The following is a 26135-nucleotide window of genomic DNA, read 5'->3' as shown; positions in this document are numbered from 1 at the left end:
CCAGGACAAGACTTTCCTTTTTTTTTTTTTTTTTTTTTTTTTTTTTTCCCCGCTTGTCTTGCTATCATTCTGCAGTAGAATAATGTATCTGCATGAAGTGTGGTCAGGGGAAGGAAAATAAAAAGGTGGGTGTGTGAATTGTGGGAGCCTCTGGAATCAGAAGGGTGTTTGCAACCAGAAGAAGTTGGCTGCGGCAGGGATGAGGTTAGGTGTAATGGAGGAAGATGGTGGCAAGGTGGCAAAAAGAGAAGGAGCAGGAAATGAGCCAGTTCTGAACTGAAATGCTGCTTTGTCCTGAGTGTCCATTAAGAGGCCAGAAGGCAGTTGTGATGGTAGGAGGATGACAGAAAACTGACTTGTCTCAGGGGCTTCTGACAACCATAGACTTCTTATCCTTTTTCTTTCACTGTTGGTTCGCCAGAGTCACCTGGCTGCCACTTCATCAGCCTTTCCCTGACTGCTTTTCTTCTAGTTTAAGCAGTAACTCCATCTGTCTCAAAAGCATGTATTTTTGTTTCATCTGCAGTTTGAAGCAATGTTTTGTGAAGCCCTCAGAGAGTTTCAGAGCCTCTTTAATTGGACAGATTTTGAAAAAGCACTCTTTTTTAGTAACCAATTTTTTGGTTTTGGGGTGGTTTTTTTTTGTGGTTTTTTTTTTTTTCCCCCAAAGACGCACTTTCACTTTTTCATCTTCCCACCTTTAAGAAAGTGTATTTTTCTTTCTCCTGCACATCTTTCCCCCATTCACCTCTTGTGTAATGGGGATGGGAAAGAAAGGGGAAAAAAGGGAAAGAAAAGGGGGAAAAAGGGAAAGAAGGGAAAAAAGAAAATGGACTGCATTTTTTTCCACCTCCTCTCATTTAATTGTGATTTAAATAGTTTGTTTTTTGGTTTTTGTTCATGAAAATTGGGTACATTTGAACCTGTTGTTCTTTAGAAAAAAAACAGTTTTGAAAAAAACTGTTTTGAAAAAACTTTTAGGTTCACCATTCTATAGTTAAAACTTTCCATGTGAAAGCATTTAATAAAGCTATTGAACAGATTCAGATACTTACAAGCTTTAATTTTTCCTGCAGATTAAAAAAACAGAGCAATTTTCAAAAAATAACAAAGAGCAAATGCTGCTGAAACAGCATCGGCAAGTGTGGTGGCAGGAGCATAAAAGACTGAGTGAGAACAGGTAAAAGCTGAGGAATAATTAGCCATTATTAAACAAATACTTCTGTAGAAAGAGATTCTGATGTGGCATACTTGATTCAAAGGACATTAGGAGGAAAATATTAAAATATCTGAAATGAAGATTTTTTTTTGTGCAGGGCATGTGAGTTTGTGATCTACATTGGAAGGGGCCTGTAGACATTAAGAGAACACAGAAAGGGAGGGGAGAATAGGGTGGATGTTGTTCTACCTGTACCTCTCCCTGATGGTCTTAGCTGTTTAGTTGTCCTATCAACATCTGAAGAGCATGTATTTGTAGGACTATCAGAAGTTTTCAGATGCTTTTTAATTTCTTCAGAGTCTGTCTCTAAAAGTACATATTGAGTTCATGCTTAGAACAGGGAATGTTAATGTTCTTGTCTATTAGCTTGTGTTTTGTGTATACATACAGCAGATCAATGAGAGTATTTGTTGCTTGGAGGGATGTGACTTCCATACCACCCAGGACAATGTCCAAGTTCTGCACTTCATACCTTCCCAGGCAAAGAATTCCCCTTTTTACTTAATTATTAGAGTATTTGAGGCTTAGCATTCTTGAAAACATAAGGAATAAGAAATTGAAACTTCTGTAAAACTCATATTCATACCTTCCAGGGAAAAAGCAGAAGCAGAAATAAAGGCTTTTCTTGATGAAGAAAGCCATAAGCACAAATTTTTTCTGGATATGAAGGACTTGGGTAAGAACTTTTTATTTGTTTCTTGATTATTTATTAGAATCAAAATTATCTTAATTATTTGAGTTTTAAATCTCTGTCTTGACAGGTTTAGATTTAAAAACCACAGTGCTGTGTAGTATCTTGTGTGTTTGAGAAAGTTTTATGTTTTATTTGGATATAGAGCATAAATTATCAGAGGAGCGGGATACATACCAAGCAAATACTATAGCTCCTATCTGGCAACTAAAAGAGAATTTGAAACTATGGCTGAATGAAATGCAGTGTTACCTCTCAGAAGAATCTTGTCTGAAATCGGAGATCAATCCAGTTGAGATGTTACAACAGGTTGGTATTTTAACTTTATTTTTACAATTTATTATCACTGTATTTTTAGCATTTTCATTTATTTTTATGTATTACTTTGAAATTATAACTCGTATTCAGAGTATCCCATAACCTCTTTACCTGCCATAGTATAACTTTGCTTCACTAAAATCTATAAAAGCATAGCATTGTAGAACTGGAAATCAGGCTCTTTGTTTCAAAATAAGAGATTTCATATTAAGACCAGATGAAGAAGTAACAGTAACTTATTTCATGAAACAGATCAAATTTGTGAAAAAGCAACAGAAAGCAATTTTGGAATTCCTTATCCTTGAAAGTTTGGCTTTGCAAAGAGAGGCGGAACACTATAAAACAAAAGTAAGCTTTTCCTTGTAAGTTTATTTAGCAGTTTTTTGAGGGAGAAAATACAATGCAGAATAGTCTGCTGAGCAGCATTTTTTATCACAGGCATTAGCACATTCTTTTGAAGAGAAAAATGGACTTTTCCTTGAAGTTCCTTCAGCACTACTGTCTTTGGAATGCCCCTACCCTGATTTGAAAACCTTCCTTATCAATGAATGCCGAAAGCTTGCAAGCAGGTACTGGTCTAAGCTTCAGGAGATTGATCAAGAGCTAGAAGTTTTATGTAGGTAATGACATACGTTTCTGAATTTCTTCTTTTGGGTATAAAATAAGTAACTATAATGTGTTTTGTTATCTATAGATCCTGCAGTTGCCTTTACCATTAGAGTTGGTTCTGTCAGAGCAGAGAATAGTTGATGCACTGCCTGGCAATCTGGGGTTAAATAGTCAGTTACTGTTGACACAGCTGAGAGAGTTGAGGCCGTCCTTTCAAAAGCTGTCATCTCAAATAATAAGTGAAATGTTTTGTGAATTAAAGAACCAACAATCTGGTGTACATCAAATATCCTCTTTAAATGCTTTTGTATGAATAGAGATGATCCTTTCTGTATGGTAATTACACTATCAAATTTATGCCAGAAAAGTACAGTCTTTGAGAGACATCTAGAATGTATTTATCTATAAAGCAGATAAATAGGTCCAATCTTTTAACAAATTTTGGATTGCTGCAGTAATTCTCATCACAAAGAAATGTAAAAAAAATGTATGTAGCTCTGATTCAGATAAACTGAAAGGAGGAGGTATTTTTCTGTAAACAAAAAAGTTTATAGAAATAACATAAATTTAATGATCTAGAAATGTAACATAGCCATATAGTATTAGTATAAAGCTTAGCTTTTCTGCTGAGGCTAACTTGAGTTCAGGGGATACTGAGTTTGCAGATGTTGGACCATCCTTAACTTCTATTTGCTATCTCTTGATATTTCTCTGGCTTAGAAGGAAACAGGTTTTAAGAAGACTGAGAATAGAAAGGTCAGAATTGTTTGAATCCTGGGCAAAAGAACTGGGGAGAGCAGGGAAGTTCCTAAGTTTCTTTGGTAAAACAATCACACACTGCTTCTAAATCTCCCGCTTTTTCTAGATACGCTTACAGCGCACCACTTAAATCTTCTGCTACTGCTGCTGAGTTTGAGGGTACTGAAACAGGTTTAAAATGTTGGATCCCGTAGGAAGTGATGATATATTCCACTGTTTTTTTGATACATTGTACAGGTATTCTGTAGGTTCTTGTGTTATCTGAAGCTAGTATATTAGTTGTGTAATATTCTAGCTATTATGATAGGATACTTACTGGGAATTGTTCTGATCTTTCCCATATTTTTAATTATTAAGCAGCAAGTGGCAAATTTATGGCAGTTCCTTTGCTGCTGTCTTTTATATTTTGTTACAGTTGCTCTTTTGGAGGAAGTTTCAAAAACCTCTGTGAGAAAATATGTGACAAATACTAAATCGTTAAATACGTACAAGTCTTTCCTAGTGGCTTTAATTAAAATTGTGTTAAAGTGTGAGCAACACAATTTTGGTGAAAATTTATAAATTTAAATCTTTTGATCCACACAGCATGTGTGCTACTGAATAATAGACGGACATCAATGTAGGCAACGGAATCTACGAAATGGGTGAAAAATCTACCATGGTATTTTCATTGATCATGTGTCAGGTTTGAATTTAGGTGTTGAGCTAGCTTATTTTGCGCTGATAAATAACGTTGAAACTTAAAAGATAAAATACGATATTTGGAAGAGAAATTCAGTTGGCATAAAAACATATGCAGTGGTACTTTGAAGGAATTAATTTATGGTAGCTAGTTGGGGATAAAAGAAATGGCTGTAGCTGGAAAAGATGCTGGTGGTAGGGGCAGCGGCAGCAGTCTGCTGGTGGGATGGAAGGGTAGGTTGCGTAGGACAGTTTACTCAATTTGGATCAGCCTATGCCTGTATCGTTAGCTGGGAATGTATGAAATCATAAATGAACCATCAGTAATTATCTTAGCATTTTATTTAGAGCTAGGTCTTTTTTTTGTTTCCCTTCTGGTCTTCAAGTCTTTAATGTATTGCTCATTTATGGTTCTATGATTTTATCCACAACAACATTAAAAATGTGTTTTCAATAAGAAGCTTGGTTCTTGTAGAATTGCTTACTTCCAAGATACGGGTTTTACAAAAGACACAACTCTCTCTGTCACTTCTTAGATTTATATTGGCTAACTTGCATGAAAATATTATGCGAGTTTACACAAGATACAGCCTTGTGATTTAAGTATTCTGTAATTCATCAAGCTAACTTTGATCCAACTAACACGGAAAATACTGTCAAAAATGGAGTGACAGGTTTTTGATCTTGGCATGTACCCACTGTACTCTGCTGATTAATACAACCTTAATGAAGCCTTTGCTATTGTTGTCATTGTTCTATAGCCAAAGATACCAACCATTCTCCTGCAATACTTTTTTCTCATGTTTGTAATTTGAGAAGTTGCTCAGCAGAACAATATAATTATGTAACTAGTTACTTCCTCTGAGGATTGTTTCTCTGTTGTTCTTCTCTCATCATATGCGTTAATGTACAGCAAAGAAACCTTAAGTTAATGCTAGTCTGGCATTCCACATCTCATTGTTTAACTGCTCAGACTGTCTGGAACAGAAAATTTGGAAAATGTGCATGGAATTTCCAAAGAAGAAAAATCAGAATAAGATAATATTCAGGTCTGCTATACTCTTTGTGCGCTTTTCAGTCATACTAGAATGATCATCACAGTGTTTATTGCTTTTGCAAACTGAAGAATTTGGTTGGTGTTTTTGGTTTGTTTGGGTTTTATTTTTAAGCATAATATAGGATTATAATGCTTTATAATCTGAATTCACTTCTTTTACTGCTGCTAAACCACAAATTTTTGTGTTTGGGAAATACCCAAGTCCTGAGTTATCCCACAGATTGTGCAGTTGGAATTGATGTATTTGTTATAGCTGAAGATTCCATAAGCACTTAATTATATTTTTGCCACAATCTCCAAGGGTGTCCAAATTATTTAAATAACTGATGGATTACTGTAGTAGTGCGTATTCAGCACTGCGTCTTCTGTAACACCATTTCAAGTGAATGGGATATTAGGACTAAGACAAGTAACTTTAGTACCTCTTTTCAGGTCTATTACCAGGATGTTTATCAATCAGCAATGCCATAATTAATAGCAGGGAGTTAACATCTCACTTGGTGGTATGTTGCAGTCTGCCTCTGCAAATTCAACAAGATGGCAGTGCATCAAGTATGTGTTGCTGTTGTGAAGTATATATGGGGATTATAGAGTGCAGAGGGTAGCTTCCCTGCAGAGTTGTTTATATTCTTCAGCATGTGTAAAGCCATGGATTAATGGCACATAATCTGTTTCAAAGGAAGCAGCTGCCTCAGGGTTGTTGATTATAGGACAATTGCTGTGTTTCAGTTCTGAAACAAGATCAAGATTGTACTGTTTTCTGGTAGAATGATACAAGAAAAGCAAACACTACATTTAAAATTTGGGTCATGCATCCAGCCTTGTAAAATCTGTCAGTATTTTGACACTGAAGAAGCCTGGTATTAGCTTAAATATTAATGTACAATGTGTTGGCACTTTTCAAACTCATTTTAGATGAGATCTTCCTTTCTGGAATTTTACAAAAGTTTAAGTGAGGTGACAACTTGAATTCAGTCAGGCAGGATATTTTGGAATTTCCATGCATTTAACGGTCACAAATATATTGGGCTGGATCATCCTTCTGTTTTTTTGTCTATGAACAGCTGACAAAATCTCAGCACAGCTGACAAATTTTGGCACAGCTGACAAACCAAGGCATTGGCAGTCAGTCTGTCCCTCCTTACAATGAACTACTTGTAGCTCTAGATCTAGCTGATTTCTCCCCAGAGTATTATCCACAAACCTTAATTTCTCCATCTTATTCCTGTGCAGAGATTCACTGTTAGCTGGTCATTAGAGGAATGTACAAGTCAGAGGGAGCCTTGAGAGATATGTGAGATACAGGAGGCAGAAACCAGTGCAGCAACTGGTGCCTCTGTCCTTGCGTGCTGGAGGCAGAGGAGATACTAAACTGCTCGTCAGACCTCCTCTGGTTTTCCCTGCTTTCAAGACCATTGTGTAATGTTTCCTGACCAAGATGTATCTTCCTCTGCCTTACTCTTCTTGTATGCAGAAACTCTTTATTTGTTCAGAAACCTGCATGGTCAGAAATATCTAAGATTATTAAGAAAGAGAATCTCAGCTTTTAGAACTGTCTTATTACTGTCACTAAAATAATGTGTTCAAATGGCACCATAGGGAGGTGTATCAGAACTCGCAGAAAAGGATTACTTATTTGTTTCAGAAATTACAAGAGGTAGTTCAGAATCCAACCCATGAACTAGTTAACATTTTCTCAGGATGGCTGGTACTCCATCTGAGTAAAGGCTACCAGGGTTTCATGGTGGTTCTTCTAATAAACAAATAAGTAAAATATTTGGGTTGGAAAGACAAGAATGCTATCTTAAGAATGTTATCTTAAGAAGAAAAATACTTTGTAACTAGATCATCATTGGTAGTAGCAGTTGCAGTGAAAGAGATTTAATCATAGCGAAGAATAATTAATTTGTTCCTTATTCTTCAGTTATTTTTCAGAAAGACCATACCTCAGAATATCAAATTATGACACAGAGATTCTAAAATTAATAAATGAACTGATTTCATCGAGAAGGTCCTTCTAGAGAAAAGGGAGAAGTTTAAAACATTAATTTCTGAGGATCAGTTGTGAAAAATTTTTCTTAGAGGAAGTAAATGTTGCAGAAATAGCACTTGTTTCATTACCACCTCTGTGACAAAGCTCAGGGACTCTTCTCTTTGGAGAACTGTGTCTGTTCTTCAAGACCTTGAGCTTGAAGGTTTTAAAATGTTACTCAACTGTCTCTCTTTGAAGGATTCCTTATCCCCATTTCACTTTCCAGTGTGCTATTTTGTCTTCAGACTTAGCATATGAAAAATCCTCAGCTCAGACATCTATATTCATTGTCTGTTACGAGAAATTTAAGCAATCACCTATAAAGAAACACTTTCATTGCTACTCTGCTTTTGCTAAAATAAATTCACTTTTTATGTTGTCTCTAACATTTGCTTGGTAGTTGTCACTGCAAATGAACTTTTTAGAGGAGCTAGATCTTTACGCCCTTTCAAAGCCAAGTCAATTTCTTTTCATGATGGCTGGATTTAATAACAAACAGCTGGGTACTAGAAATAGTTGTCAGTTATTTCACACAGTTCATAAGAAGAGAAAGGAAAATAGGTGGAAATATAAATGAGATATATCTCACATAAGCTTGTAGAGGGAAAGCTGTCTCTTTCCACAGCTTTATGAATTTCACCCCACTACTGAGTCTCCAGGTCAGGATTATTACTGTAGTATTTCCAGTCCTAAATCTGTAGCTGCACAGCTGATGGGGAGCTTTTCTGTATGAGCTTGCACTGCTGTACTGCAGTACATCACCATACAGCAAGTGTTTGAAGTCTTGTGTAAATGGGGAAGTCAATGGGCTGCAAGATGAGGTACGACTTGGGAATGCTTCATACACCTCAGTCACTGCCCCAGGTGGGCTGTCAGTTGGCTGGCTGGCACTCTTTTCATGAAAAGTTAGGTTTCTCTTGAATTCTTTTTTTTATTGGCTACATTTTGTGATTCTGTGATTCTATAAATTACTCTAGAGCTGTCAACAAATGCTGATTGTGAACCTTTCTCTCATGTGGAAAGGCAAAGACTGAAGCGTCACTGTAGGATCTCTGTCCTGTGGCATAATACTGCTGCTTGTGGACTTTAAGTCATATTAAAGTTAATTTTTTATGTGTCATTTTCATTTTACTCCATTGCTAACTATATAAGCTACTCAAAAGCACTGCCACAGAAGGCCAGCCAAGAGTTAGATCTTTCTGTCTTTCTGCAAAAAAACCTTTAATGACTGGACTCTCTCTGTACACAGTACAAATGTTATTACTGTGAGGTTTTTGTTCTGCTGTTTGTAGCACTAATGGCTGGGATAATATTATTAGAGCTAATTGATGGAGGTGGGATGTGTTTTCTCTTTACCTGGCCACCTTCACTGTGATGCTGCCTGCATAAAAGATAAGTAACTTTAAACTTTTATTCAGAGGAAAATAAAATAGAGAAAAATATACATAGAGTGCAAGCACCAAGGTGTTCATTACTAGGGAATAGTGATTTTAATATTCCCTTGCATGTGGTTATTGTTAAGTTGCCACCATCCTCATCCTGGAATAATGATTCTGTGCTGACATGTTTTAGTGTGCTAAGAATCACTTTTGTTTCATGAAAGTCACAGGATAAAGAACTGAAGTGGAGAGGAAGAAACCTCTGGTCACTAGCTGTCTCCAGAAAGATGGGTGAAAGTTAAATCCCTCTTAATACTATAAGGGTAAAAATAACACCCGTGAGTTGGTGTGAAGCAAACTGTAAAATAAATGCCTTTAGTGAGGTGAAGATAAGTGGACCTCTGTCCAGGTATGTGCCAACTTCATGGGAAGGCATGCAACAGCAGAAAGTGCCAGTGGAGAGTGGAAAAGGTGAAATGCACGTCACTGAGAGATTGGGTTCCCTTGCCTGACAGGATATTATTTCAAAATCAGTTTGTTGAAACGGGATATTGTGTCTTTGCATTCTTGAGATATATCTGCAAGTGAAGCTTTCAATTTCTCAAAACTAACAGGTCTAGGGATATTTTCTTCTTTCCTCCTTCAGAGTCCCAGAATATTGTACAATATAATATATTTTGGGTTTCCTGTACAGTGTTTTTTAAAGAAAAGTTGTATTAAACTGGATTACATAAAATATTTTTAGTTCCTGTGTTTACTGTTCTCTCTTTAGAGATAATGCTAGATTGTATAATAAAATCTAGTTTGATATTAATTACTTATAAGCATCTCACCAAAAATACTCTTTTTAAAAAATACATGGTATTTCTGCCTTCATAAGGATGTTGTTCTAACATCTTAACAAATGCAGTACTATTAAATACCCAGACACCACTGATGGCTCAGGAAGTCCAAGAGCTGCAAACAGTTGGAGGCAGCAGGAATTTGGTGGGGGGGTAGAGTCAAATGACTGCCTTTTAATTTTCCCTAGGCTTTTAGTCACAGAGACCTTTTGATCTGACTCAGTGTTGCTGCTCATACATTAATGCTGACAATAAAAGACTGACGTTAATCCCTTCAAGGCCAAGAGTTCAGGTTGAGGCTAAAATCTAATTTACTAAATCCAAACCTGTGGTACCCTGTTTTTATTTTATATTACTTCTTGCTACTCTAGTTTTCTGAAATAAAAAAATTAATACTGATTACTACACCTCCTATTTAAAAAAAAAAATGTGTATCTTACACCTTGCTGATGAGTTTATGGCTGTAAGAAGTTTGTTTCTAAGCTAGTTCATTTAGCTGAACACAGGTATTTTGACTTCATGCTCGGGGTAGAGACTGATCATCTTCCTCCTTTTCGCACTGTATTTTATGTGTGGTCTGACTGTTCATTAATGTAATGTTGAGAAACACTGTATCATTCCCTAATAAAAAGCCAAGTTAGAATTCAGTCGAATGATGGCACAATAAATGGTCATGTTAGAAAAGAAATATAGGTTTGCTTTCCTTCCTAACAGTAAATCTAAATTTCTCTGCTTTGATCCAACATCCAGTTTACAGTTTCAAGATTGTGAGCCCACTGAAAGGTTAGGCTTTAAAGGTAAACTAGAACCAAACTCCTTCTTTTCAAATGTTAAATTCTACTGGGGCTGATTGTTTTGCATTTCTGTAGCGACACTGAATGGAATGAAGAAGATCAGTGGATTTTCCAGGCTGTTATCAATCAGTATCCAAGTGATCTTCAGAAGAGGACGAAATTGTGCCTCGATGTGCTGCAGAGATACCTTCCTCACAAACCTAGGCATGATCTGGTTAGTGTTGTTTTAAATAGTAGATCAATTATATAAATTCTTATATAAACCATGTAGTGAACATTTGTGTAAAAGCACGTTTATGAAAGTTTTTTGTTTAAAAATGTCTTTATTATAAACCATGTTCTACACAGTGAAGAAGGGATGTCCCTGTCTTCAAAATACATTAACTTAAAGCCTTATCACTTCTTCAGAATAAGCACCGTGGAGATTTTATACTTCCACATATTCTTACAGCTAAATTCACAGAATTAGTTTGTTAGCATTGCTTTTGCTGTACAATTTTATAGTTATGTCACACTATTCTGCTTCTCTTGGTATTTTTCTTTTTTGATAAGCATGTATAGCATTGTTGCACTGTCTAGGAATAGTTATTTTAATTGATCTGTGGCACATATATAGCAGAAAGAGTGAAAAGTTATCTCCGGCTCTCAGGGAGAGGCTATTTTTACATGCATAATGCCTTTCAATTTGATTGCTGATTCCTTTTACACTCCACAGTGAATAAGCACATAGCAGCTAATAGCGAAACCCATTTCAAGGCCAGAACTCTTCAGGATGTCATAAGTAAAGCAGGAGTCTTTTTTTATCTCTGCATGTATTTTTAGACCATCTACTTCCCTGTGTTTGAGGAATACCTAATGCAAGGGAATGGCAGTGAACTGATACTAATAATTAGCACAGTTTCATAAAAATTATGTTTCTTGTGGATTTCTGAAATTTTGCCTTTAAGAACTAGGCTAAATAATTATGTGCTTTGTACAGTGTAGTTATATTTTAAGCATAGTCATTATTAGTGGGTCTCCCTAATTCTTTGAATGTTCATTTTAAAATTTTAAAATTCTAAATTTAAAAATCATAATTCTGCATTGAATCAATACTTCTTAGTATGTATATTAGCGTGATAAATACAGAAATGTTTAAACAGTACTAAGAATCTGTTCTTAAAACATTTGTGTTACATTAGAATACTAAACTTAGAGTCTTCTGTGCCTCCTTCTGTCTGTAGAAGAATAGATGAGTCCTGAGTGCATGATCCAGTAGCAGAGCACAGAGATCTGTTTTAGAATTGCAAACTCCATCCCATTTCTTGCTTATGAGTGTCTCAGCTTTACATGCATGCTAGCGAGGCTCACTCAAGTTTGGGCAGCAATGGCAGTGTGAACTGCTGATGTGGTGGTGGATGTACATTTGATCAAAGAGAATCTACCTTATCTTCGTCCAGCTGTGAGCTGGTAGGAGTGTCTCTGAGCTGGGCACCAGATGCGTCAACAAACTCCATCCCTTGCTAAAAGCCTGGAAACTAGCACCAGGAATGGTCCCCTTGAGCAGCTAACTGTCTCTAGAATTTCCTTCATCCTGCTAACTTATGTTTGGTGGGATATAAGGCAGGTTGAAGACTCTAATGCCTTGGTTAGTACTCCCATCAAAGTCTTGAAGCTTGAACGTCCTTGGGAGCCTCACTGAATAAGGCTAAGGAAGGTGTTTTTAAGATTTAACGCTCGCCATTTTTGTTAGGTGGTGAAATTGGTGGTGGCAGTATGCTGCTTGGCAAGCTAAAAATCTGTTTCTGAATTTCCTGTTAGGAAAGAAAAAGCGAAGCTAACTTACACCTGTACTGCATTTGTACTATTGCCTTGTGTTCCTCTAGAGATTGTGATTTGTGACAAAAAGCCTCATTGTGCTTAAAGTGCTCAGTATCTCTGAAGATGTATTGAAAGGACCCACTTACATTTTGTATACTTTAGGGCAGGAAAGAACTGTTGAATTTAATTTATTTATATTGCAAAAGCATAGTTCATAACAGTGGGACAGCAGCATATTGAAATGCCATGTGGTACAGGCAGGCAGGGAAAGGCTGGAGTGGTATCACCGCCTACCAACACTGGGGGTCTGGCACCTGACAGAATATTTGTGGATTCCATAGGAATCTGGGTGATATAATGATTAAATCAATTTGCAAATTTGCAAAATCAGTTTGCAAAAATGTTTAGAATTATTTATGCATAGTTTTTAAACCGTTCTGAAATGCTTTACTTTTTTAGGTTGTTCATAAGAAAGCTTGGGATCATTACCATTTGATTAGGAGTCGGCGCAGAGCCTTGATATTAGATTGGGCTCAAACTAGGAAAGCCTTTTTACTTAAGGCAGTGACAACTGCTGCTGAAGCCTCAGCTGCTCATGAGATGGAAGTAGTGCTGGCTAACACCAGACAAAAGCAACTGGAGATTTGTGCTGACCTGAAAGCAAAGGTAGGTTCAGTTACAAATCTACCACATACAAATCTGGTTTTACTCATAAATTTAAAACAAAGTTACAGTGTTTAAGTGAAGAAAAACTAACTGAAGCCAGTTGTCATCTTCTTTTTACTGGCCTGATGGAATTGTTTTGGGTAGTTAGGTGAAAAAAGCAAACTATAATCTGTTGTCAGGGACCAGCATGTTTGTGAAGCTGACTTGCAAATGCTTCTGAAGATGCTCTGTGCCATTACTAGTAAGGATCCTTGTTAGTGTTTCAATCAGCTCTTTACCTTAGTTTGTCTTTCTTTTTTTTTAATTAAGAATTTTGATTAAGAATTATCCATCACACTTTAGCCCTTACTGTTAGTTTCATAGTGTGGGTATAATCTCTGTATAAACTGTGATCACATTCAGTTTGATGGATTTTGAATTTCTGTATAAACTGCAATAACATTTAGTTTGATGGGTTTTGAGCACCATGGAAGAGTTTGAACTGTGTGTCAGTATTGGAAGAACAAGATTTGTTCTGCAGCTCACAATATGAGAGACTAAGCAAACTACAGGAGTAAAGATCTGGCACCATATTCATGGGTTCCTTTGTAACATTAGCAAATTGCACCATATTTGTGTGCTTCTGTTTCTTCCTCAACAAAGTGGGATTTATATTTATACTGTCTGAGGATTTTTTTGTAATTGTTTTTAACACTAGAATCCTCAGAAGTGAAAGTGAAAGGTTGCATTCATCATCACTACCATCAGTTTTTCAGATTAATGCTAGTCTGTTTTCAGAGAAATCATGAATGTCAGTCTTCCCTTCTGTTTATTTTTAAGAATGCTTTCTAAGACCTGAACAAACGGATCCCATAACTTGTTTGCCCTTGTTATAGAGGCATCACAATATTCTGAAAGGCAATTTACTGTGTTAAGAGGTGGTGAAAAAAGAGATAAAAATGCCGTGTGTTTTGGTTTTTTTGGTCCTTTCTTTTTGGTGGGGGGGGAGGGGGCTGGAGGGGGTTGTGGTTGGTGGGTTTGTTTGTGTTTGTTTTGTTTGGTTTTGGTGGTTTTTTTTTGGGGGGGGATGTTTAATTCTAAGAGAGTAGAATAAAAGGGGAGGAGCCTGGACACACAACGGAAGTGTTATGGTGTTGATGCCTAAGGCATTTGTAAGGGGAATCATATTTTTGGGCACGAAAGGCATGTTAAGATTTGTTCTGCTGTCTGTGATTTTCCACTTGCACAGAAAGTGTGTTATTCTCACTTTACCAATGTTACCTGTGTTGCACCCTTTTCAGCAAAATACTGAGCACTTGATTTTGATTTTCTACAAGTAGAAAAACACAGTAAAAACAGTACTGTGATGAAGACTTCTGATGCCGATACTAGGTTTTCACTACATGAATAATACAAAAAACCCTTCTGTCTCCTGTTCCTGGAGCCTTCTGTCATAGAAAGGTTTGAATCTAAACAGTTCAGGGTTAGAAACTGTCTGAGCTTGTCTAAGTGAGGAGTACCCCATTTTAACTCCTTTAGCAGGCTTCCTTGGGGCCAGGTGGAGTGAGGAGGGGCTTTCCACAGCTGGTATGGTTTTGGGTTTGGTTTGGTTTGTTTTACGTAGGTCTCCCTTTCTGGAATTGCTGTGTGTCTCTTATCTGCACAATTAGAGGTGGAAGGGCCATTTATTCCAGAACTGTAAATTTCTGAGTTGGTCTTTTCCCCCCTCCCCCCTTCCTTAAAAAAAGTAACAAACAAGTGTTTGGAGTACTTAAGGTTGTCTTTATGTAGCTTAAGATACCTACTGATGCACTGAACATTGTCTGAAAGTTCTTTGGATTCTGACCTCCTGTTTCCTGTGACCTGGAACTGTTTGAAACTTAAACCTGTTTGGCCTTCGCTTTTCAAGAGTTGCTTTCAAAGGTGGCCTTGTTAAAATGTTGAACAATTGAACAAAAACAATTCATCTGTTTCCCAGAAAAGAGGAATGAAAAAGGTCATTTTTTTCATTAAAGAAGGATATCACTGTGACCTTGTTTTGATCAGCTCCACATCTGAGAGGGATAGAGGATGGAAGTTGAAATTGGGCAAGGAACTAGCTGTTTTTCAAAGAAATTATTCTGAATGTACACATGGGTTTTGTTTAGATTTGATGGGTATATGCATTTGAGAACTCACACTTTAGCCAGTAAACCATTTAACCTGTTTTACTTTAAAAGGGTTTAAAAGGGATATCTTTCTGTAAATTTCTATGCTGCTTTGAGTTTTTAGGCTTTTTCAAATGAGTTCTTTGTGCATGAAAATCAGTTTGTTCCTAATTGTAGTATAGATTGAGCAGTGCAAAAGAGAAAATATTCATATGTGACAGGCTATGCATTTTTTTATTACTGCAATAACCACATGATACCACCTAACTTTTATATAGTTCTTTCCATCTGTGGACAGTAAACCAACAACACAGCAAACAGACTAAATAAGACATTGATTAAAGCTGTTTCAAATGCACTAGAAGCAGCTATGCCACCAGCCCTTGTGACTGACGAGGAGTGATAACAATTAAAAAGTAAAGCAGCAGAGAAGTTAAATTAGTATTTACAGCTTTTTTTTACTTGCAGAAAGGGCTTTCAAATTCTTCTTCCATGTTCTTTCTCTCACAAGATCAATGTGTGTCCTTAACAGAAATCAGAGTTTCTAAGGAGGAATTTGGAAAATCTCAAGACGCTCAGGTGAAATAAATCGTGAGTGCCATCTGGTAATCTTGTGAATGAAATAAAGAATGAAATGGGTAACACTAGTGAGGATATACTGTACATTCTTAAAGAGGAAATGCTTCTTGTAGATATATATCTTTAACATTCCTGAAAACAAACTAAAGAAAAACAGACAGTGTTACACTTTCAATGACTGATCAAGAATCACCCATGTTTGGTATGCTTTATGGATTTAACCACTTTCAGGATTCTGTAGTAGTTGCTGTGTAAAAAGTTTCTCTTTCTGTGTAAAATTCCTCTTTCCCGACAACATAGTGAAGCAAATTCTTCTATGTCACAAGGTAGTTAAGAAGTAAAGTGAGAGTGTGATTTTTTTAAAAGGGTCAGAAGGGTGCTGCTTCACAATTGGTGGTTGAAGAATTGAAGTACTTGCTGTAATACATTCAGAAATATAGTCAGGGTACCTGCATGCATTCAAACCATTATTTTTTTAATTGAATTTATCTTAAAATACTTATAATTCAGTACTTTTATCTTCATATATATAAAAAAAAAACACTCAAGAGAAAACCTACACCAGTAGACAAAAGGACAGCTGAATCTTCTGTGTTTGATGCATAGGATGGGCTGCCCCTTCCTTAGCATAAAGCTATGTGCCTGCCATGCCTTTAAATCTTTCCTCTTTCTCTTTTTGTGTTCCAGGATTAATTTCCGCTTCAGAGCTAAAATCCCTTGCACACACTGTGAATTTTTGGAGAGCAACTCTTGCATTCCTTATCCTGGCAGAAACAAAGATAAATTAATTTCAAAAAGAAAAAAGTTAGGTGGAATTAACTGGGATATTGCAAAATCATATAAAGCCTGTTGCATGTCGCCTTCCTTCTCCCTTCCTGCATGATAAGAAGAAAGATGTGTCAGTAAACTCAGGGGAAAAATGTTGTATCTCCCTATTGGGCATGTGGTCAGGTCATTGTTTGGAATTATTTGACTGCCATAGGAGACATCAACATTGAAATATTACAACTGAATGTAAAAAAATTAAAAAGTCTGGATGAGCATCAAACCTAGTTCTTTGGCCATAATCTGGTCATTTTTCAGGATTTTTTATTATTTATTTATTTAAATAGTGGGATATTTAAAAGAAAAGTTTTCTTTTTCAGAAGCATTGTTTATTCACCACTGAGGTGACCCATTCCTTTGTTGTATATGAGAAATATCAGGAAGTTTTAATGATGTCAGTTTTAAATACAGATACTCATTCAGGCAATATGTGGTAAAACTAAGAGTTGTAGGATGCTGTAGTATGTCTCAAAAGTGGATGTGAGCAAATATCTAAAATTTTCAAATTCACCAAAGACGAGCTCACTCTGTCTCTGTAGTATGTTTTTAATCCAGAGCGATAAACCTGGATTTATTAGTTTGAGGTCAATATAGCATTGATGAATTTCATGGCTCTGGGGTCAGATAAAACGCATATGCAGTAAGCTGGAAGCACATGCAGAGATTGTCCCTGCAAATTTCCTTGCCTTCCCTTTCACCCTTCTTTTTCTCACCCGTTTCCCTATACCACATTCTATCACATGATACTGTTATTTCTGAATCTATCAACTGCTCTACTGAAATCTTCTCACAATGTATTACCTAGCATTTTGCCTGAATACACCACAGATTTCAGGGGTTACATTTGCTCTTTGTTATGGTGGTGCAACCGTAAGGCCACAGTAAAAAAGCAGAAATATTTTTGTAACTTCACTCTCTCTCAGTACACACACAACAGAAGTAGTTGATAAACCTATGAAGTATGTAGAAAGCAAGCATTCACTAAATTTTAAGCTAGAAATGAAAAAATAATTGGCCTTTTTGCTAATTAAGGAAAAGTCATTAACAGAATACAAAGATAAATAATCTGATGCTCATTATATTAACCAGATTCTTACAGTGTATTTCAGAGGGGTTTAGTAAATACTAATGCAAGAGAAACAGGAGTTCAGACTTCAGCTATTGCGTGTTTCATAAATTACGTTTGCAGTGTAATTTATCACCACACATTCATTCTACTTCCACTGAAATTGTTATATTGTAGCTGCGCACAACATGCGAAGTTTAACTGTGTGAGGCAATGTGCAGGTGACTGCAGATCAATGGAGCTATTGACTTCCCAGCTGGGCCACAGGAGTGGGTGCCCTGCACTGTGCCAATTGCATGGGAAGTGTCTTAGTTTAAACGGCCTTCATAGTTTGCTCTAGCATTATGATTATAATTTATGCTATATAAGACAACATACAAAATGGAAAATACTTTCTTTGTTGATTGACTGTAACAGATCTGGGGTGGACAAGGAGTGCACACAGAGCCACACCACTCCGGTGAAGGTAACGGGGCAGTTTGTTAAACCATGGTAACTCTATTATGTGTGTTTCTTTTCATTCTTCTGAGAACGGCATGAGTAGCAGGGTTTTGGTAACAGGGGGCTGCAGTGACACACTAAATGGGAGGAGACCATGGACTGACTTGTCAATTCTGAGGTCCATTTAAACAATCCATTGCACCCCAGAACTTTGGAGGAGCATGTAATGCCTCAGCCTGAGACCTGTCTTGCTCATTTACCTAGCTGCTAGGTTTATCAAAGCTTGTAGTCTGGGATATACACATATCTGTCAAGTTTCATTGAAATTGTCCAGTGATCCCCAAAATTATTTGTGGATAGATAGCTGGAGAAGCAGATAGCTCATCCTAACCTTATTTTCTCAGGAGAATTACCTTCTGTCTTCAGGTAGGAAAGTGGCACCTCAGGCAAGAAAAATAATTTGCATCAAAAATTTGCCAAAGTAGTAAAGGATCAAAGGAGCTCTTCATACAGCTGCAGAAGGAACTAACGAGATAATACTGCATACGAAAGGACAGCAAATTTAGTTCAATAGTTGTAAATAGAAATGCAGCATATTTAAGGTTATGCATCTGTGAATATTTAAGCCTACATAATATTTAAATGTGTTAATACAATGTTGACACTCCTGTTGTCAAGAACAGAGAGATTTCCTGAATAATGTTGACTGAGAGGAAATTCAAGGATAAGATGTGAAAGGTAAACTGCTCACACACTGTCCTGAGCAAAGATGGGTTGTGCTTTCAGCTCCAGGGAAATAAAACCGGTCCTCTATTGGATCACAAGTTCTGTAGGTGCCAGTCCTAGTCCTAACAGAATGCAATGCATCTGTTTACTCTTCAGGTTAGACTGAGGATTATGCTCATATGCTTTTCTCTTGTATCCCTTTTTAAATTTTAAACACTTTTAGCTTAAGAAAATGCCTACAGTTCTGTTAATGACCAAACCAGTTACTTCTAACCACTTTCTATTTTCAATTAAAATTATTCTACAGGTGTAGATTTTTTTCAGAATACAAGTTTTTTTTATGTAATAAAATTAGTCTTAGTGCCAGCAGCCTTGCTTTTCTCCATTATTTCTTGGAGCCTCTTAGAGATAGCCTATGGAGCACAAGCTGCTCAAGAGCACTAGACGAAGATCTACCAGGGATGTGAACTTCTGTTGTTTTTCTGATCACAAGAAGATGAGAATATATTCTGATAGTAACAAACAGACTTGCGTATTCCTTAATTATCCCGCTGCCAAATGCTCCACTACTAGATAACTTCTAGGTCTTGCATAAGGCCTTCAGAAGCAGAATACTGCTAGCTTGTGCCATTTGCTATTGTGCCATTCAAGACCCTGTGGAGTCTGGACATGACTCCAGGTGCTGTTCAGGAGTTTTCAGGGTAGAAGAATTCCCAGGCTAGAGAAGAAGGAATATGGGTTTGGAGTTGAAAGTTATTGGAGATTTCAGACCACCATCTGTTAATATCACAGTGGTTTGTTGTTGACATACCTGTTGATGTCAGTAACTGTTGATGTCATAAGTAACTTTATGTAGTAACTGTGTGGTCTCAGGATGTGCTGCATGTTTTGCAGAAGCAATACAGATAAGTTCTTCACCATGATATTGGAGCTAAGTCTTGTCCCCAGGGAAAGTGAGCATCAGTCTTGCTGCTGGACTGCTGAGGGACCTGCTGTTGAGAGTGCTTGCTGCCCTATAACCTGTCATGAGGGTGCTGGGTTTTGTATTTAGAATCAGGTGTTAGCAAGGATTTTGAATGCTTAGTGTTTGTCAGAGAGCTCACAGCCAGCAGAATTTTGCGTGTTGTACCACAGAGAACAGACAGCAGGCTGTCTGAGCAGCGAGCTGCTTCACCTGCTGCAGGAGGCAATAACTCATCAATCACTACAGCTCTGCACTGCTACCACCAGTGTAGGAACCAGTACATGGAAACAGCAATGACTCTTGTGAAATATTTCTGCATGGTGGTGATACTTAATATGGAACCCTCCTTATAAATCTGAACTTCCTTCCGTGATAAACTAGTAATTGATATATTGCTATTTTAAGCATTCATGTCATTTCATAAGGTTACTGACACATGAGAAAAGAAAAACTGTGTGTAAGATGCTTATAAAAAATTATTTTCTAGGACTTTCTGATTTTAAAAAATGGTGGCTTTTTCACCTTGTTTTGACAAACTGCCCTGTGCCTCTTAATATTTTAGGCTCCAGAGAACTGTAATTAATATGCATTTTATTTTTTTCCCTTTTATAAGCTCTACTATTCACACCCTGAGGCACCCGTCTCATTATCTTTCCATTTAGGAATATATGTATAGTCTTTCTATTCTTATTTTATTTCCAATAATAACATTGTTAATATTTTATGTTTCAATGCCTGGTGGGTTTGATTAGTGCAAACTTTTTCTTATTTTTAGTTGATAAGATTATACATTAGTAGCAGGTCTCACTATACTTCCCATTTTCCTTGGTGATGTCAGCTTTGTTGGAGCAAAATTTGCCTGTGACTTCCAAAGTTTTGGCAAACAAATTATTAATTAGAAACAGAAATCCTTGGGATGCCCACTGTGTAATTGTAGATCTACTTTACTTGTGCTGTGCGTTCTGCACTTCTGCGAGCTGTTGAAACTACTGCACATTAGCATATGTTACCAGTAGGTCTGGTGTTTCCTAAATTACAGACTTTTCATGCATGATACAAACCATCCATAAAGAGCATATCCAGCCTTTACTTCCTGTGAGCGCTGGGGCTGCTGTGCAAATGCTGTGGAGGCTCATGTTTGTCTGGGAAAACCTGTAGCGATTCTGTCCTGGAGATGCAAATGTTTTACACCATGCATTCATTTCCTTCTTCCTAGTCTCTAGCAGAAAGTCATAAAAGTTTGAGTAGTTGAAGTAAGGTTTGTAATGAGAAATTGTAGGTGAATGCAAGTAAGCTTGAAAATACTTTTTTTAATGAAATGCACTACCTTTTGTTAGTCACCAAATAGACTTTTGTGTATACTTAGTGACTTTAAAAAATTGCTTTAGTTTTGTAGTATGACTTCTATTGCCCTGTTCCATTTATAAAATATTTAAGTCTATGGTATTTATCATCCTACTAACCCAAGTGGAATTTATGTGCTTAACTTCTATTAACCGTAATAGAAATTACCTGGGTGAATCCTTGTTTTTCTCTGGAGGACTACATCTTTATTTTTCTATTTCCCTCTACATTTCCTTCCCCCTTTTCTTAAAAATCTTACATTTTTTAATACCTGAGCATGGAAAGGAGCTGCTCAGGCAAGAGACATAGATCAGCATGCACTACTTTTATCTGAAGTATTAACAACTAAGCTATATTGCACATGAAGAGGCTATGCTGCTGGTAATGAAAGTCACCTTTTAATGAGTTTCCCATGTTAATCTTCTACTGTTCTCAGTTTGACCTTGCTCTTTGGCTGGTTCTATAGTAGAAAATAAAATAACGACATTCTCTTGTGTGGGGAAATAAGTAGTTTGCCAAATTTATTAAATCATCTTCATGGATCGGATTATGTGTCCATTAGGAACTGATCTGAGAATATCCTTACTGAAGAGCTGGTGTTGAAGTCCTGTAATTCTTGTAGCCCATAACCTTTTATCACTTAACCACACTTTACATCTGTTTTGTTTAATTCTCTATTTCAAGACACACTAGAAATGCATAGCACTAAAATGGCCTGCTGTCTGTAAACAGAATTTCTTGGGTCACCAACTTGTTCTGAGACTGCAGTCCTTATCTTTAAAGCGTGAAGGAAAAATGTCATGGTTGACGTGGTTTGAATTCAAACTTGCAATTAAGAGGCAGTTTTTCACCCTCTGTGCCTTGTGGTGTCCATCTGGAAAAATGAAGAGGTATCTCTGACTTACCATAAATGGAATAACTCTCAATTCTATATTCAGCAAGAAAGAGGGCAGAGGAGATGGCAGAGACACAGTGAAGTTGGGGAAGGAGGGTATGCAAGGAGAGGAGCTAAGTCATAGAATCATAGAATAGCCAGGGCTGGAAAGAACCTCAAGATCATCAAGTTCCACCCCCCCTGCCATGGGCAGGGACACCTCCCACTAAACCATATCACCCAAGGCCTTGTCCAACCTGGTCTTGAACACTGCCAGGGATGGAGCATTCACAGCCTCCCTGGGCAACCATTCCAGTGCCTCACCACCCTAACAGGAAAGAATTTCCTCCTTATATCCAATCTATTCAGAAGGAATGAGGTCTCCACGCAGCCTTCTCTTCTCCAGGCTGAACAGCCCCAACTTTCTCAGCCTATCTTCATACAGGAGGTGCTCCAGTCCCCTGATCATCCCTGTGGCCCTTCTCTGGACTAGTTCCAACAGTTCCATGTCGTTTTTATGTTGAGGACACCAGAACTATACACAGTACTCCAGGTGAGGTCTCATGAGAGCAGAGTAGAGGGGCAGGATCACCTCCTTCGACCTGCTGGTCACGCTCCTTTTGATGCAGCCCAGGATACGGTTGGCTTTCTGGGCTGTGAGCAGACACTGAAGCTGGCTCATGTTCATTTTCTCATCGACCAACACCCCCAAGTCCTTCTCCACAGGGCTGCTCTGAATCTCTTCTCTGCCCAACCTGTAGCTGTGCCTGGGATTGCTCCCACCCAAGTGTAGGACCTTGCACTTGGCATGGTTAAACTCCATAAGGTTGGCGTCAGCCCACCTCACAAGCATGTCAAGGTCCCTCTGGATGGCATTCCTTCCCTCCAGTGTATCATCTGAACCACACAGCTTGGTGTCATCAGCAAACTTGCTGAGGGCGCACTCAATCCCACTGTCCATGTCAGCGAAGATGTTAAACAAGACCGGTCCCAACACTGATCCCTGAGGGACACCACTCGTTACTGGTCTCCAGCCGGACATTGAGCCATTGACGACAACTCTTTGTGCGCATCCATCCAGCCAGTTCTGGCAATAGAGTTGGATTGGTCTGGTTATTTGAACTGCGGACATTTCTTGCTGTGCTTTTTGGACTCTGATCCCAAGCTTGGTCTTTTTGTTGAGCTTCATATGAGCACAATGTCAGTAACTGTAGGAAAGCCTTGGGTGACCTAGAGGACTCTAGCCTGAATAACCCTATGGAAAGAGAGCAGATGTAGATTCCTATGCAATTTATTGTTCATCCTTTCCAAAGCAGAGTAGTTCTGAATGACTACATGGGCTCTATCTGGACAAGATGAAAAGCTGCTGTACTTGCTCTCTGTTTTCAAGGGCCCCTTCAGTAGCCTAACATTGAGCTTTCCAACACAATAGGAATTTTACTGCTGCTTATACCAGTTTTGGGGGCAAATGACATGCACCATATAACACTAAGCTCAGGTGGTCTGTGCTGTCCCATCTGTAAAGTATGAAATAACACTTAATGGCTACTGTTGGGATTTCCTACCCACTTTGCCAAACAACAAGTTAGAAATATGGGTCAAATGTATGCAGATGCACTCTCTGATTCTTTATTTTATGCTTAGGATTATTTTTTATATATATATATGTATACACACATATATATATATATTGAATTCCTTTTAATAGCATTTAATCTCTAGTCATCTTCTAATCACATTTCAACATTTCTGACCATGCAACCCTGATTGCTGCAGTCACATGATGAATCCACCACAAAAATGCTGATTCTTTTACCAGTGCTGGAATAGCATTCTCTCGCATGATTCCTCAACTTACTCATTTGAATTTTGTGGTGGTACTTTTGCTATGTAGCATCTTCATTTGTGAAAGTATTTTTCTTGGAGACCCTCTGAATATTTTTCCCAGGCATCCTTAGAATGACTTGTGAACATTTTGAAGAGTGGAAAAAAAAGTGCAAACCATAATAAAAATAGGGAAAGGTGTGCAGAAATGCTTCGGAGATTAGTAAAGCTGTAGGAGATTCTGAAAGTTTGTTGGGATTGGATCATTTTTTAAGGTTGTGAAAGAGTGAGTTAGAGAGAATTGTGGTGGGGATATCATAGGATTTTCTTCTTATGCCTTTAGTTACGACAAACAGTACTGACTTTATCACATGATTATTGGGAATTATTGTTTAGAATTTGAATTCTAGCAGCTTATTATGTCTGTGTAGCACAGTGTAGCCTGCAAGAATACTGATCTGGAGCTCTGTATAGTCATTCTGGGACACTGTTCCTCCTGGTCATTTTATGTCGTTGTGGTTTGTAGTGTATTTTTGCCTCAGTTTTCATGGCACCTTTGCCATGTGGACCTTCTCTGCACTAATCATGCTCCTACTTTCCTAGCTGTACACTTTAGCTGCTGGAAGGAGCTTGATGCCAACTCTCTTGTGTCACCCTAGGCAGCTTCAAGATCTGTTTATAATGTAAGTCAGTGTTGCTTAAAGAGAAAAACTTGCTTAGTGCTGATGTGCTGATTTATTGGGTATTCCCAAGTAAAGTATCTCAAAACTTGCTTTATCATCGAGAAATGTATCTGTAGCATGAAATACAAGGTAAATACATTATTACTATTCAGATGTTAGAGTGAAAGAATTAATTTATTACTTTTATTAGTTTGCAGTGTACTTTACATTATTGTAATATGCAATATTGAAATAATGATCAGAAAATAGGTATGTACACATTCCATTTAGCACAGCAATTTAATAATTCACTTGGCAAAAGCTCATCTAATAATACATGAACTGTGAAATGTACTTGAAATGCCAGTTGTAATTAAAAACTTTCAAAACTTAATGTTGGCAGTGCTTGTATGTAAGCTTCTTTGTGAAACAGGCAGTTGGGGATCCAGGTTTCAGTGTGTTTTCAATATTAGTTTAACTACTAGGATTTTTTTTAATATTTAAACAGAACATTTAGTGTTGACACAGTAAACTCTACCCTTCTGATTTTGAACTCCTAGGAATGAAAGAATGCAATCAAGAGCACATCAGGTTTTTTGTGCACTCTGTGGACTCGGACTACTGCCTTACTGAGTCAGAATTACTGTTCAGGGTATTTTTTTATTGTTACTGCTCTTCAGGTCTGCATGACCCTGCCTCTGGAGGAAAAAGCTGATGAATACAATGGGTTTTCTTGAAAAGCTTAAATAATGAATGCTGGAAATTCAGCATCAGGTAGTCAGTTTTAAACAGCAAAGTATAGAAGTATGGAAATGTGTGCCACAGAGATCCCTCCATTATTGTGCTCAGTTTCTCTGTCTGCCCTTTGGTGGTGGTGGTTGTTTCGCAGCAGCCTCCAAAGACTCTCAGATAGGATTGGTTTCCCACAGTACCATGTGTTGTACAGACTCACAGTAAAGTATAATGTGCAAGGCAAATAGAGTTACAGGCTGGGTTTCTGAAGAGGCAGTCCACTATACCCTTTGTTATTATGAGTGAAGATAGTCTAGCTCCTATTCTTTGAACCTCTGACAACATGGGCAGGGGACTGGTTTAGGAACCTTTCCATTCTTGCCCCTGCCATTTTCTGTGGGAAGTACTCCATGAGAAGTTCCCCTTTGTAGACAGGCTGGCCCACAAAAGGAGTTGAGGCTGTGGGACAAAAACTACTGTCTTACACAGAGATGTTTTAATGTTCGAATGTGGCTTAAAAAGTGAAATATATTGGCCTTTGAATCAGGTATTGAATTACTAATTTTTGGTATTTCTGAGATAATAAAACTCATTAATTTAGCTCAGCTCCACAAAGAACATTTTATTTTATATGACTTTAACTCTTCATGTGGGGAAGACATGGCATAATGCCAGCCTACTGAATCACATTTTATAGATGTTTTTGCAAATAGTGCTTTTCTGGTTTTTACAAGTTTTTCCTTTTTGTTGCAATTGTGAATTTTTTTTAAGGAAGTGACTCCTCTTTTGCCTTAATGAAAAGACATGGATTAGATAAATGAAGGAGGGGCACGGATATCGTAAACTACCTTCATATGCTGCCTACAGGAAAGAATAAATGGGTACTGTGGGAAAGTATAGTACAATTGAACTTTCCTTGATATACTTATAACCCATTTTCTTGATTAGCAATAGGCTTGTGCATTCAAAAACCTAACTAGATAAAAAATAGAAAGCAGATCCTACCTGCTGAGTAAATAGGTGTGCTCAGTAGTGATTCAGGGCAGTGTAGGTAATACTGTAGAAGGTAGTGGAGATATGCATTGAATTATTGCCCTATCAGTTTTGTCTGGGGAACCTCTTTGC

The 26135-nt window shown here is 37.5% G+C and overlaps 1 protein-coding gene across 4 annotated transcripts in view; it reads left to right on the top strand.

Annotated features, from left to right (window-relative positions):
* Positions 1-26135, top strand: part of CCDC148 (coiled-coil domain containing 148) — a 58676-nt gene that overhangs the window by 9772 nt on the left and 22769 nt on the right. For all 4 annotated transcript variants that reach the window (XM_061446284.1, XM_061446291.1, XM_061446310.1 and 1 more), the window contains exons 3-9: positions 1077-1180; positions 1813-1895; positions 2056-2219; positions 2481-2576; positions 2667-2848; positions 10457-10595; positions 12641-12847. In XM_061446284.1, coding sequence (XP_061302268.1) covers positions 1077-1180; positions 1813-1895; positions 2056-2219; positions 2481-2576; positions 2667-2848; positions 10457-10595; positions 12641-12847 — 975 coding nt within the window. The remainder of the gene's footprint in view (positions 1-1076; positions 1181-1812; positions 1896-2055; positions 2220-2480; positions 2577-2666; positions 2849-10456; positions 10596-12640; positions 12848-26135) is intronic.

The sequence above is a fragment of the Pezoporus flaviventris genome, unplaced genomic scaffold (assembly GCF_033815535.1).
Source record: "Pezoporus flaviventris isolate CSIRO_AGI_PZ_B2104156 unplaced genomic scaffold, CSIRO_AGI_Pfla_v1 ptg000001l, whole genome shotgun sequence".
Classification (NCBI taxonomy): Eukaryota; Metazoa; Chordata; class Aves; order Psittaciformes; family Psittacidae; genus Pezoporus; species Pezoporus flaviventris.
Note: the sequence above shows the minus strand (reverse complement) of the source record. Positions and strands in the feature narration are given on the sequence as shown.